This window comes from Harpia harpyja, chromosome 12 (assembly GCF_026419915.1).
Source record: "Harpia harpyja isolate bHarHar1 chromosome 12, bHarHar1 primary haplotype, whole genome shotgun sequence".
NCBI lineage: Eukaryota > Metazoa > Chordata > Aves > Accipitriformes > Accipitridae > Harpia > Harpia harpyja.
The window spans coordinates 33,782,699-33,798,077 of record NC_068951.1 but is presented as its reverse complement, the minus strand read 5'-3'; the positions used below and the strand labels follow the sequence as shown (position 1 = coordinate 33,798,077).

Sequence of the window (15,379 nt, the reverse complement as noted above, 5' to 3'; positions counted from 1 at the left end):
CCACAACCTCTCTGGGCAACCTGTTCCAGTGCCTGACCACCCTCACAGTGAAGAACTTCTTTCTTACATCTAATCTAAATCTACCCTCTTTCAGTTTAAAGCCATTACCCCTTGTCCTATCACTACATGCCCTTGTAAAAAGTACCTCTCCAGCGTTCCTGTAGGCCCCCCTTAGGTACTGGAAGGCTGCAATAAGGTCTCCCCGGAGCCTTCTCTTCTCCAGGCTGAGCAACTCCAACTCTCTCAGTCTGTCTTCATAGAAGACTATGTGGAGGTGCTAGAGGTGCTCCAGCCTTCTGATCATCTTCGTGGCCCTCCTCTGGACACAGAAGGGTCACCCAACACTGCTCTACCTCCAAAGCAGGAATTAATTACCTAAAGGCAATGAGAACTACTCTGATGCCAGCCCCTGCTTACTCCTACACTCCCATTTGAGACAGACTAGGTTAAGCATGGCAAGAAAGCTAAATAAAGCATGTTCCTGCTCATCCTCACTAGAGACTTAATGAATTAGAGTCCAACCATGTGACAGCCCAAGGCATCATCTCACAGATCTACAATTTCAGGTTGGCCCTTGGCTCCTGGCAGAGTTGGCAAAGCAAATTTTAGAAACCATTAAATTTGGTCTTTTAGCAAATGAATACTCTCCACGACCTGCCAGGAAGTCCTATCTGCAATTTTATGAGCCACTATGGATGCTGATGTGTAACAGGGTGTATTAATAGTCTCAGTACCAGAGTTCAGCTGATGGAAACACTGCCTTGTTTTGGAAAGACATCTGGGACCAAAAAATCCCAAATCCTACATAGCCCCTGAACAACTCACCCCGGGTACTTTTGTGAATCTAACTCTGCCAGCTTTGATGAGCTGGGAGGATGCAGTTCCTGGCTGGTGGCTCTGGATAGGCATAGACTTAGTGTTGACACTTGTATCAGGCAACTATTCATTTCATTCTCCAAAGTCAAATACTAGCAAAAGCATGCTTTGCCAGTACAAACTGCATTAACATCAGGGTGGTTTTGCTAGGATCCCCACGTCTTCCCCTTTCATATGCTTAAACAAGCAATTTAAAAACTATTTGATATTTTCTGCTGCTCAAAACCTCTAAAATAAATCCCTCTCAAATTTTAAAAGCCAAAATACATTTGTTAGATTGTTTTTAATTTCTAATGCACCAGTGACATCCAGTATATGCCATATTATATAAGTGACTAACTCAAAAACTCCAAGCACTTAAATGACTACTACAATATCCGGGATCAAATTACCACACACAGGCAAAAACAACAGGCAAAACCAAACACCATTGAAGTGATCTCAAATGCGAGTTATGTCAACAAAAACACTGGTCATAGACAGGCCAGAAGTAACTAGCTATTTATGTTTTGCAAAATATTTTGCAGATTTAAGAGATTAAATGTCCCACTAATGGTAACAGCCAAGTACTTTTTTGTTCTATTTTGTTTTAAAAGGAAAAAACACAAAGACAGCTGTTGGTATAGCTGCTCAGGGAAAGAGTTCTGTACCAGGAAGAAAAATGACACTCCTTGGAAGATACCTCTCTCAAGCAAAACTCTGTGCTAGAGCCCCAAATACACAAACAGGACCAAAACCCATCCACCACACTCCCTGTGAGCTCAGCTCTGCTCCAGCCTGTGCTAGGAACAGCCGTGCTTCAACACTGCTCTCAACTTGAATTAAATGAGTTCAGAGTTCTCCGATAGCTTTGGAACAGAACCACCTCCATGCATTTTACAGTATCTTGAAGCAAAGAGGTTAAATAAAGTAGATGGCTCAAGATTAAAGACAAAGCAATAGAGAGAAATGAGGATGTCATGGGAAAGAATTCATTAGAGATGTAGGAGTGGAAAGGCAAGACTCTGAGATACGTTATCAGTTCAGTGAGGTTTCACTGCAGCAAAGAGACTTCCAGGAGATAAACGTGGTAGGCAGTATTTCAGATGCTCAATCTGGGGTCTAAGAGAAAGTCTGAGACCACATTCTCCTTATCACAAGCAAATAAAAAAAACATCCTTCTTCTCTGATGAAATGTAAACTCAAAGAATCCTAAACTGGAGGTTCTGCAGCACACTTCTGTGCTCAGTCCAAGTCTGACCACAGAGCTAAAGGGAGTTCCTACAACATTGCTGTGAGTCCTCTTCAAAAATAACCAAGGATGTGAATGATTTGAAGTTATCTTAATGATTGAAAAGTAGGGCAAACTTCCGGGAAAGGGAATATCTTGGCGGAAGTGGAAAAGGATGGTGATATGACAGCACTGTAGGGATTTAGGCAGATGGCAGACTGCATAATTAAGTTTAAAGTTAATTAAACAGTCATTCAAACAAGAGAAACAATGCAGACCTACATTTACATGCACAGGCTCAGCCAAAATGTAAATTCTATGCAAATGTCCTGAACTGAGTGGATGATGTATTGAAATCCAGCTGCCAGAACTAGCTCCCATGCCCACCAGTCTCCACTAATTGACCCATTACGATGGGCCACCAGGGCCCAGCCGTAGCGTAAATCTCAGCTGTAACTTTCCACCATCAAGACAAATCAAAATAAAATGAGAAGACAGCGCTTAAAGTCAAGGCCTGTCCACACAGCTCCTAAACATGATTTCAGGAGCAATTCAAAGCAACCGGTCCCTCTAGCAACAGCAACAGTCCAACTGGTTACCAGCAACCAGGTACAACGTAACACAGCAATGCCTGTGCCAGCCAGCAGCTTGTCTACCAGCACGACTGTGTTCATGCACCAGGACACAGTCCAGTTGTGAGCCATCTGTGTACCTGGGAACAAGTCTGGAGAGCTCTCTCGCCCTCCTTCTTTGGACAAGGTGATTCGCTAAACATTTTTGGCAGAAAGTCTGCCAAAATCTGCACAGAAGAGTTGAAGGTCCAAGAAAAAAAGCACAGAGGGAATCCTTGCCCCATGGGGGACAAGCTGGCTGCAGAAAGGTGGCCTGCCCACCAGCCAGTGACTCCTGGATGGGGAAATACAGGCTGTCATGGTTTGTGAGTGAGTTCATAGGGCCATGAGCTGCTTTTGGAGGTGATCGTGCCACTGTAGCTGGTTGTAACAGATGCAGATATTCAGCATTCTTACAACAAGCCACTGAGGAAGAAACATTCCTACTTAGGGATGGAGGTAGCAAAAAAGTGAAGTGGCATGTCCGTGGATACTCAGGAAAGTCAGAAGCAGACAGGTGCTCATTTACAGACCCATGAAAATGAGGTGGGAAGCACATATTGCTACCACTCTTTTGCTTTAAGCTGCACGTACTTTCTTAAAACTCTTGTGCTGCATGCCCATAGATTTCAATATAGGACTAGGGAAAACAAAAATGTTCTTGCTGACTTTGGCTTTCTGAAAGGGCCTATGCTTTGAAAAACTGAAATGAAGAAAAATGCACAATGGATTCTTTCTGCTGCAGAAAACAATGCTGTGGAAACTGCTCCTGACCGCCAAAATCATGTGCCCACGACACCATGCTTCCTCTTCCAAAACACTTCCAAGCATCCTGATGCTTGCAGGATTTTGACTGCAGTAACTCAGACAATAATTGCAGTTTTATTCAATTCCTCAGCAGGGTTTGTGTTGTAGGAATACTACATGAGTGCAAGAGCCAAAGATACCATTCCAGGCTCTGAACTAAGGGTTGGTGACGAAACTCATTTAGTAGCAATAGACTAAAAGTTTATCAAAATAGTTACTGTGCTCCAGCTGTGTGCAGCAGCACAGTGGCGTTGTCAGGGAGGGGATACAGCTCTTCTGGTTTTCAGGACTCTCTGTGAACCTGCTCCACCCTGCTCATGACCTCCTAACTACCTACTCCGCCTGATGACTGCACTCCTCCAGGCTTCCACTCCTGCCTCGGGATGTGGGTCAGGGCTGCTTCCACTGCCCCCTTGTCCTTCCATCCTCCCAAAGCATCTTCCACAATACCTTTTGCTCTTTGTTTTATCCAGCAACTATGCTGTGAAAAGGCTTCTTCAAGAAAAACACTTTAAAAACATAATATTGTGGAAGTTCTCTCTTTGATTTCTCTGGGCTTCAATAGTTTGAGGGAAGCAAGTTGCCTGAAGATCAGAGGAAGTCAAGACGCTTTGAAAGGCAAAATACCTGACGGGAGGTGCTAACATACCCGAAGACATTACCAGCTGAAGAAATGAAAGAACTGCTTTCAGATTCAAACATATCCCGAGGTTACCCAATGTGCTGCAGAATAAGACAATTTGCTGACAAACTGTTCGCCATACTGCCCATTCAGTGTAGTAGGTACACAATTCACAACCCTTAGTACTGTGGGGGAAAAATGCCTAAAAACATACAAACTGAACAAAAATGCATTATTGCTGCAGGCTCATATCTGTAAGAGAGTCTGAAATATTCTCCAAGGCGTGACCTGCCCCATACATCTGTGGGCTGCAGCTGCTAGTGTTGACATCTTCCTTCAGCACCCTGGAAATTTTTATTTTTATCACAGAAGACATTATTTTATGCAATAGATCCCAACATTTTGTTTTCCATCCTGCCCCAGCCAAGTTTCAACTCTCCGTAGCTTGGATTTCCCCACAAGAGGGAGTTAGGGACATGCAGCCCACAGCATTTCATGGAGCTAGTTAGCAGGGGGCTTGAGGTGGGAAGGCAAGAGATGGACACCAGCACATAGGACAGGAGAGGCAGAAGCAGAGGCTGGAGAGCAAGGCAGCGGTGAAAGCCCTGCAGCAGCCATGGCCTGGCAAGGAATCGCAATTAGCCACTGAAGCCAGCTGCAAATTATCTGTCCTACCTACCTGGGTACCCATGGCAAAGGAGACACTTCAGAGATTATCTGAACAACAGGCCAGACCTGACTGGGGTGTGTGGGCTGACTGACCTCATGGATAACAGAGGATAGAGGGCTTTTTCAAATTAATTCCTGTTTGAACTACAGCGTAGTTTGGGGGTAGAATTTGTTACCAGGGCTTTTAAACATGCCAGTGACAGCCCACATACCACAAGCCTTGGTAAAACTGTTCCAATGGTCATTCACCCTCACTGCTAAATTGTGCTGTATTTCAAGCCTGGATTTGTTTAGCCTCAAATGCGTTATATCATAATCTGCTCAACTGAGTAGCCTATTATTGAACATCTGTTCCCCATGTAGGCAATTTACTAAAAGCTCCCTTCCCCCAAGCATCTCTTTGATAAGTAAAGCAGGGTTCCTCAAATCATTCACTCATGATCCTAGCATTTTAATCTTCCTTGTGGCTGTCCTCTGAGTATTCATCAATTCATCACCATCCGCCCTGAACAGAGGGCATCACCACAGGATACAATACTCCAGAAGCTGCTGCTGCTGCCATGCCAAAGACACATGCAGTCCATACTCCATCTTCCAATTCCCATGCTCATACATTACCCTTTTGGCCACATTTCACAGGAGGGGGATGTTCAGCTGATTAATCCATCAAAAGCTCAAAACTTTTTTCCAAGCTGTTGCTTCCCACACTGGGTTCCTCACACTGCTAGCTTGGTTCTACGCTGGCCCAATAAATGGATTTTGTTTTGCCTGCTCCCAGTCAACCAAGTGATCCAGACGGCTGCCAGTAACTGCCCCCATTATTCAATACTCCCTGCGGTCTCCAAGGCATCCAAAAAAACTCTCAATCCTACTTGTATGTTTTCTTGCTGATGATTGACAGAAGTGGTAAACAGCACACGGTCAGAACATAACACTGCAGTAACCAGACACACCTGTTGGTAACAATTCTCAATTTATTGCTTCATTTAATTAGTTCTAAGCAGCTTTTAAACCATTACACATGTGCTGTGATTTTATTATGCTAACTCACTAGCATCCATACTGACACCTTTACCGTCAAACTCCTGATCTCATAAGAAACTGACACTGAGGGAGCTCAACAGGACCTTTGTTGCATAAACTAACAAGTCACACTAAAGAAAAGACTTAAAACTAAGTAAAAATCAATTCAATTCTTGTATTGGCCTATTATTTTCCTAGCACCCACACCACGCGGACAGGCATAGTTACCTACATAATGGGGGCTAAAGAGAAGAAAAAACATAATTTAAAAAAAAAAAAAGAAAGGCAGGTTAACAGCAACAAGTGTTTCCTTTCCTGCCAAATGCAAGGGCTTCAGCTGCAGAACTGTCCTGCTCCAGCATGGTGTGCTCAGGACTCTGGTAAAGGGCATGGAAGACAGTTATTAGATCACATACAAAAAACACAGTCCTTGCAAGGGCAGGATCTCATCTCCCCAAGAGAGGATACATCAGATATTAACTCACATACTATAGCTGATGTTAGCCAAAAACATTAGTTGCACAAGATTCAGGAATGCAACATTTTTTTCTATCAAAAGCAAGAGAGAAATTTATGTTTGTGATGATGTTGCTAAACCATTAGAGAAAGGAGCATTCTATTTTTCATGTGTTTCTCAGATGGAGCCATACAGTAAATCTAGTTTTCCCTCCTCTCCCATATCTTATTACAATGATTAATGTCATCTAAGGAACATTACATTGGACCTGGCAAGATTAGCTACGTTTTAAAGCTTTCCACAGCAACCAACATTCTCCATTTATTGAGCTGATTCTGTGGCCTTTACTAGATCGCTGGCTCATATTTACTGGTGCCAGATAGGGAGATAACAGCATTCTTAAGTACTGAATTTCACCACACAAGAACTGGAAGGCTCACCACTAAAAAGTGGCATTATCTTAAATTTGCCTTACAATAAGGAAAAAGCAGAAGCTGTGGTTCTTCCTTCAAAGTTCCCCCAGAGAAACAAAGGCAAATACAAAATATACTGCAGCGTACCATGGAAAGACAAAAGGCCTAAGATTTTGTCATCTTGTTAAGGCTGGTATTTCTTGACCAGCTGTGCCCACCAAGGAAAGCCATTCCAGGCTATTTCCTTTACCTTTCCTGAACCTTTTAAATGTCAGGGTTGCACCCAAAAACACAACACCACCATCCAACAGCAACAATTGGTTTTAAAGCTGTGATGCTAAACACCAGCCTGCTTGCCAGCAATACTCTTCTGTGGAAGCTGCCCAAGTTGGTTAAGTACCAGTGGCTGGGCAAATAAATGCCAAGTGTCAGACAGATAATAAATCAGAAAGGGCCATGGAAATCCTGTGCTGTTTCAGATGAGGCATGTTGTTATCCAGGAATTGTCTGTTTCTACTCAGGGGGCATGCTGACCCTGACAGATGGGCAAGATACCTCCATCACATCATAAACCCCTGAAGCTTTTAGTAAGAGGAGCCTCAGGAGGCTACCTAGCAAAGGTGGTGGTGGTGTTCTTCCCAAGCAGGATATCTGCAGATACAGACTGAGACTGTACATCCAGCCCTGCAAAATCTGAATCTATTTCATAGCAATGAGCCTTCACGAGCATCCTGCTCCACCCAAGCCTTCAGCATCAATAAAGCCACCTCACTGCCAAGTACTCTAGCTCCCAAGATCCTCTGAAATCAAGTGTGGCTGGAAGATGGTGTTCCCAAAGACCATGCTGCACTCCACGTTTGGAGGACAGTTCTCTTCTGCAGATGTCTGTTTTTTAGGCTTTCCAGCAGGCTCAGGAACATGCTATCAAACAGCAACGTTCCCTCAAAAACAGGCTGAGAAGTGCACGTACCCAAAAAGCAAGCGAAACCTTGCTGTCCCAAATAAAACACACAGCTTGGTCTAAACTACTTACTGATAAAGCAACGCATAACAAATATTTAAGATGAAGTTCCACTTAGCAGCCATGCAAATCCCAACTACTGGCATGTGACAGACAGATGCCACAGAAAGTCAGTACTTCTGTCCTCAAGGAAAAGGGGGTTTTAAGCCCTTTCATGACAGAAACATCAGTCAGTCTGAAAAGAGATTTTGATGACTAACTCTGGATTGAAGTGGGAAAACCCTTAGAGCCTTTGATCAAAACCAGAAAACAACCCAGGGGACTTCATAAAAGACTTTCTGTTAAGGAAGTTTAACCAAATTTTAGCACCCAAAGAACCTAGAGGATTGGAGATTTAGGGAAAAATACCAGCAGGAAAGTTGTATTAGATAGAAAACTATAAGCATCACAATTTGAAGTGGCATTTTAGGATTATTTTCTGTATTATTGGGGTTTGTTTGAGAAGAAACTTCAGAACAGGAGGCTTTATGGTAATTCTCCTCACAGAGGTTATAGCTGCACAGAAAGGAGCAAAATCTGTGGAATGCATCTATATGCAGTTTCATCTTCCCAAACCCAAGAGTGCTGATACCGTAGAGTGAATCCAACCTGCAGTTTCATGACTGTGTCACATGTTTCAGACAAGGGACAATGGAATTTTGTTCATACTCAGCTCTGTCAACTGCAAAGTCTCCCATACTTAGGAAAAGCAGCTACTATATGCAATGCCAGAAGAGACTGCCATGGTCAGTCTCCTAATTATCTGCTATGAAATTATTTCTATCCCCAAGCCTCGTCTTGGGGCCTTACGGTACAGAATGACAAAGGCAATCCTCAGTGCTTCTCACGGACAGCAACACATCAGCAGTGAGCTCCAGGGCTCAGTGACGCTTGCTTGGGGCTTCACAAACCACTCTGCTTTCCCCCAAGGCCACAGGAACTGCTGCACCACTGGGAGGACATTAACAAGGACCAGTGCCTCACTGCCCACAGCCTGCCCCAGGGCACTCAAAGGGTTTTCTCAGCCCTCCATGTTTGCCTTCAATTTTAGTACTGTCAGTTTTAGGGTCATTGCAAACCTCGCCATGGCTAAGCCTGAGCTGAAGAGCTGTTAAGAAGAGGACAATGAAACGAAGCGATATAAAGAGAGATGCTTGGCTTTGAGATTAGCTCAAAGAGCCTTTTGGAAAGCCTACAACAGCCTGAACAGAGTTAATTTGTGAGCAAATGTCACTACTGAAAAGATGATATGCCTCACCGCTATGACAGAAGCAATTCTTGCCATCACAGTTTCACAAGCCTTGATTTAAACTGATCAAACCAGACACCTGCCTATGCAAAGTAATATGGCTTATATCAGCATCAAGAGAGAAGACAAGCTTTGAAGTGAGAAAATATTAATCTGGTACTGTGATGTGTGAGTTCTTATACCTAAGCGCTTGCATACTGTAAAATCTTCATTTCACTTAAACAAGAGTGCTAAAATATACTCAAACTGAACAGCAGAAAAGACGTTTCTCTGAATCAAATTACTTTTTTTTTTCTTATTTCTTTCCTCCCCAAGAAACTGTTTTCATGTCTCTGCAAGTGTTCTGGATTGTAACCAGTCTCAGCTACACAGAAGGGTGGCTGGGGGGAGCATGCAGGGAGAAGAGGAGGAAGGGTGTCACTGTTAAACAAATAATTTTCCGATAATCTTCCCCACAGTGTGAGTTTTCCACCTGGGATGTCAAACGTGAGGGTCAACATTTTCTGCTCTAGGTCTTTATACTAAACAAACAACTAGTTTTCAAAGGGTTTGTGCAACTCCACTCCCAACTAGAGCAGGAGGGAACAGTGGGTGCTTGCTTTTGAAAGTTAGGGTATTTTTATTTTAGATTAAAATCCATGTAGGCACCTATCGTCTTCACGGCTACAAACTGTAAGCCTTCTAGACTCTCTACCTCTGTTAGCTGCTTTTCCCTACTCTCCAAAAGCTGAAGGGTGAAAGGTAGCAAAGTCTATTATAACAGGCCAGCATAATAAATAGTGTTACAATGAAGCATGCAAAAAGAAAAAACCCTCCCAAAAATCAAGTTCATCAACAAATTTTAGCATAATCTGCTTGTGTTAAATCTGTAACTATGATCTGTCTTGCAAGAACTCATGAAAATTTACCAACTTTAGCACATGATCTACTGTCACAGTCTCAAAAATACCGCAAACCCTGAAAAAAGCATATTACTTGCCACTCTTGAGTGATAGGGCATAGTTTTGTAAGACTGATTTCATTAAACATTTACTTGATATCCAATCCAAGAGTTGTGATAGGCCTCAGGCCTGTCTTACCCAGCTGCGAAATCGATCTCTTTTCTACGTGTTACAGAGAATGTAATACGGTGACATTTATGAGTTCCTCCAGCTCATAAGATCAGGCTATCCAGGTATTTCACCATAAATAACATTCAGAGGAAGTTTTAACCCATTACACTGAGAGATCAAATTTAAACTGCCCGGCTTTGGTTGCTTGTGGATGCTGTGTTCTGGGTTGTTGCTTTTTTTAATAAAAACTTTTATTTATCTCCATATGTGGGCTTTTTGCCTTGAAAGAGACACATTCACTTTACTACTGCAAGACGTGGTCTCTTTGTTACTAACAGCAAAATTTACTGGAGTCAACACTCTGTATCAGGAATGAGGTATTATTATACAAGCATCTTAGCCCCTGAGTATTAGATGGACTTGGACCCTCTGCAAAGGCAAACCAGCACTCTGGATCCAAAGAGGCAATTCAGAGAAAAGCGTGACTGTGCCCTGAGTCAGCTCAGACCCAGCAGTCTTACTGATTTGCATGCTACACCACAGAAATTGGGCTCTCCTACTCTTGAGCTGATCCTGGAAGTAGCACAGCCACATTCACAGAGCTTAGGCCAGGGGACTAGGTTCTGCCAGCACCAAGCTGGCTCCACATGAAGCCATTTGCACATACTGGATGGCTTACTTGTAAATCAGGACAAAGCCACCCACAGGTAACTAAGGGCTGACTAACGTGGAGAGAGAAGAACTGGCTCATGTTAACTCACTCATGACTAAAACATCACATTCAATTCCACAGTAATTGTAGCAAATGGACCAAACAGTTTATTAGTGTGAACTCACCTTGGACTTGACCTGGAGACAAGTGACTGTTTTTCCTGGCATTTACTGCCAGCACATCCTCACTAAACTGCTCAGTCAACAAGTGTCCAGCTGCTGGATCTGTGTTGGCAGGACACCTGCCTCGTTTCTTATGTTTCTTCCTCCACATGTCCTCCTCATCCTTTTCATCAGAACCAGAAGACTTCTGCAGGGCTGCACGGTGTCTCAGGCTGTTCAGTACTCTCCCACCCAGGGCATCACTCGTATTTAACAAGTCAACTGCAGCTCCACGCTGATGTACATAATAGTCTTCCTCCACCTCCAAGTCTCCTTCTGGACTAACGATGGCATTTTTTTTATGACGACATCTGTTTAGAGCTGTTTGGGGTTTATCGTTCTCAAATCCTCCAAGCATGTTCACCTGTTCCAGGTGAGATGTTCTGACCGGTGAATAGCTGTGCACATTCAACCCATTCCCGGCTGGATTATCCTTCGCCAGGCCTCTCCTCAGGGGCGGGTCCAGATCTGAGCTGGGGTCATTGGAGGTGCTCTCTTCTAGCTGCATCTTCTGTGCTATGTGATTCAAATAGGACCGGAATCGGCCGCTGTGGTGCTTTTGCACAAGCCTCGCGTAAGCGTTCTTCTGGGGAGCAGCAGGCTTGCTCAATCCCTCTTTGGCACCTTGGGCAGAAGCAGTATTTCTCACATACCCCAGTTGATCCATAGTGCAGTAAAAGGCCCAAACTTCAAAGAGTTATGAATAGACACAGGGGGAAAAAAGGGTTATTTTCTTGAAACAAAGGATCAAATAATTGATTACGCTAAAAGACACAAAAATGTACTAAATGAGAAGGTACTGACCTTTACAGAAATTCTGGGTTGGTAAGTCACTCCGCAGGGGGGAAGGGGTTTCATGATATACTCAACACCTGCCCTGCACCAAATCCCTGTCAGTGACCTAGGAGTGACCACGGCCCGTACGCTGTACCTGCCCATACGCCACACAAACAGGGATTTTTGTGCCGAGGCTGACACCCCAAATATAAGGAATTCCTTTAATCAGCTCTTCCTTGCCTTTGAAAAAGACAGGTAAATTAAAGCAGTGACTGACAGACTGTATCACACGCATCAGTTTAGCGGTTATCAGAAGTAAAATCTTGTCATGTCCAACCTGGAGTCTTCAAAAATAACTGCATCCTTACTGAAGTGTTTCAATGTTGCAGTAAAAAGCATACCTTGCCTGTTACCCCCCTCCCACAGTGACTGACACTTCTGGATCATATAGGACATTTGCTTCAAATACCAAGACTAACCATTTCAGCTTGTCTTTCTAGCCATAAACTCACTCCCAGTACAATGGAAAGAAAATAAATTCCCTAGCACAAATAACTGTCTTGCAAGAGCTTGTAATTCTTAGTGATTTGAGATGCACTGGCTGCCGCTCCATCCAGCACCAGTTTCTATAGATGGTATTACACCTCCACCTTTGCTGCATGAGTGTGGAACTTAAGTAGATCAAGCATCTTTCAATCCTTTTTCAGCTGCTCTAGCTTTTAAGTTTTTGGAGCAAAACAATCTAGTAAATTGTCCTCAGCTACTACTAAGGTAAATTATAGGTATAGACAGGACATAGCAATGATTTTTGCTGTACATAACATCAAAGAGGAATATTAAAATATGTTGATAATGGAGCCCAGCGCAACTGCTGTCTTCTGCGGGTTTTCATAAAAATGCCTCTTTTTTTCCCCTTCAAGACATGTTTGAAACTGAACAGCTGAACTTCACCCCAGCTGGTACATTGAGAACTTCAGGGCTCACTGTCATCTATTCTATGCCAGCACTGAGGGGGACTGGACTTTATGCTAAAATAAAGGATACCATGCATTAAAACTCTCTCTCTTCACTTCTCTAAGCACAGGGGTGTTGGCAGGACAGAACACAGAGCTCAGCAGAAGAGAAATTTATATTCCCTTCCCTACTGCCACCATGCTGGGATTTTTTTCCTTCGCCCTTACCCAGTCCTCTTCTCCCTTTTGCTGTGGTTGCACAGAGGATAAGCCCACAGGCAGTCTCCTCCATGCACACGCTGCCTGGGAATGGGGCATCATTCAGCAGGGACCAAGGACTACAGAGCCAACTCCTCCTCAGAGTGCCTGCTCTGGCCTTTTCAGGGAAACAACGCATGTTGCAGTGAGATTTACTTAAGTAATTGAGCACGGATGTGAATAGGCTTCACAATACAAAGCAAAAATTAAAAATCCCTGAATAAATAGGAAAAATTCTTTGTGTGGTTTGTGATTCTTGTTCCTAAGATTTTCCATTGGTGCTGGCCAACAGCTAAACTTTTCTAATAGACTGACCTGCTACAGAGCTATTACAAAACCCTCACACGGGGAGGTCTACAGCAAGCTTTCTTTTAACGTCACCTTTTCCCGTTGCCAATTCAATAGAAGTAGATAACATTTATAAAAGCCAGCGAGACTACTCTCCAAACACAGGTTCCGGGATACAGGAGTTTGCCATCTTTATTTACAAGTAAAGAATAAACATTCGCACCTCGCCTCCACTACAATTTCTGCAACTTCAATCGCGTTAGCAGTCGGAGCACAGACAAAAAACCAGGGACTTACAAGCCCTCCACGCATTACAATTTCGTTATTAGTTTTCCGCGGGCAACCAGGAACTGACAGCTTCCCGACGGCCGGGGAGCAGAGCGGGGTACGAGGTGCACCCACCCCACCTCGCTCCCAGACGGGACAGCGATGCGGATGAGTGAAATGCCGGGAAGGAAGCGCCCGGGGAAGATGCTCGCTTAGCCGGGCCCAGGATGAAAACCGCCCCTGTTAATTTTCACCCGGCCGGTTTTGAGGAGCAGCACCGGCCTTCGTCGCCGGCACCGGCCCTCATCACCCTCCCGTCACCCCGCTGGACACGGCGCTCTGGGGCTGTCCAAGCGCCCCAACCGCCGCACAGCACCGAGGGTGGCCGTACCCGCTACGGCGGCGGCAGCACGACCGGGAGCGGGGCCGCAGGGCCCCCCCCCGCGGGACCCGGGGCAGCCGCCGCTCCCCCCGCCGCCTCCCCTGCCAGGCGCCAACGCCGGCGCTCTCGCCCGGAGCGTCCCCAACCCCCTCGGGAAGGCAGCCCGGGATACCGCCGCCCTTCTGCGGGGCTCGAAGCGGGACCCGGGGGCGCCGCGCCCGCCGGACGAACCCTCGCCCCGGAACGAGCCAGCAAACCGCCGGGCCCGGGCCCGGCCCCCCCCCCCCCCCGTCACGGCGGCGGCGCTGCCACGGGGCTGACAGGGCCGGAGCGCCGCCGGGACTGGCCGGGGAGCCGCTCTCTCTCTCCCCCCGCCCCGCCCAGGACCCCGGTGACCGGGCCCGCGGAGGGGGCACTGCGCCCGGCCCGGCCCCGCCACTCACCGGCCGAACCGCTCCCCCCGCTGCTCCGCGCCGTTTAAATGTCCCAGCGCACCCACCGTCCACTTCCGGGTCAGAGGCGGCCTACGGGCCGCGGCAGGGCCCAGAAGGCCTCAGAGGCGAAGCGCTCGCTCCCCACCCTTCCTCCTCGACAGGGCGGCCCCGGCCCGCGGTCCCTCGCACCCCCCCGGGGCTGGGGCAGGACCCCCGGGCGGCCTCGAGTGGCACGGGGCGGGCCGCCAGCCTGTGGGTCCCTTTGTGCGGTGCCGGGGGCAGCCCGGGCCTGGGGACGGACCTCGGGAAGGGCCCTGTGAGGGAGGCGTCGTGGGGAGAGCGGGCAGCGTGTCCCGGGAGGGGACAATGTGTCCCGGGAGGGGACAGGGAGCCCCAGCCCTGCTCTCTGGAGGGGAGGGTGCCCTCCCCCCCCCGAAGGCAGGGACCCTGGATCTCCACAGCCTGCCAGGAGAAGGATGGCCCCCAGACAGGGTTGAGGCTGGGCCTGGCCCCCACCGTGGTCAGTCACAGCGGATGAGGGTGGGAGGCCACCCAGGCTGGGGCTTCTCCTGTGGGAGGCTGAGCCGGGGCATCTAATGGGGTCCCGGCAGGGCAGGTGGGAGACGGGAGGTGCGGTCACCACAGCAGGGACCCAACCCAGGCTGTCCCCGGCAGACGCCTTCGTCCCCGGGGCGTGCAGACCCCCCCCTTCCAGCCAGGGCCAGCTGAGGCCTCTCTGATGGTTTGGTCCAGCTCGCTGCCAGCACTCCTGCTTCAGCCAAAGTTTCTAGCCAGATGGGTGAAAAAATCATAGTTTAGCTGGTTTAATATCGTAAAGAGCTCAGACTAGTATTGTCCCAGTGGAAACTCTCAGAGCTTTGCAGGCACCTCCACCTCCAAAAGCCACGCAGGGAAGCCTCATTCAAGACCTACAGGGCCTCACCTTCACTGCAGAGGAAAGCAGGCTCCTGGGCTCCTGTTCCCTGAGCTCTTCACGCCCCCCTAGCACTGGAGATTGGGCACCAGGCAACCTGCCGATCCTCTGGCCTACCCACACCACAGCACCCAAGTAATGACCAGCTCCTGGTGCTGAGCGGCAGTGGCCTGATCTCCACCAAGATAAGTCAGAGCCTTTGCATCAGAGGGTGATGTTGAAGC

The 15,379-nt window shown here is 46.9% G+C and overlaps 1 protein-coding gene across 1 annotated transcript in view; it reads right to left on the bottom strand.

Annotated features, from left to right (window-relative positions):
* Positions 1 to 14,245, bottom strand: part of DIS3L2 (DIS3 like 3'-5' exoribonuclease 2) — a 196,262-nt gene extending 182,017 nt beyond the window's left edge. Inside the window, 4 exon segments of the mRNA XM_052803032.1 lie at positions 10,827 to 11,549; positions 11,667 to 11,702; positions 11,705 to 11,879; positions 14,231 to 14,245. Of these exon segments, the coding sequence (XP_052658992.1) occupies positions 10,827 to 11,549; positions 11,667 to 11,702; positions 11,705 to 11,801 (856 nt within the window). The 5' untranslated portion in view covers positions 11,802 to 11,879; positions 14,231 to 14,245.
* Positions 14,246 to 15,379: the final 1,134 nt, after the last annotated feature.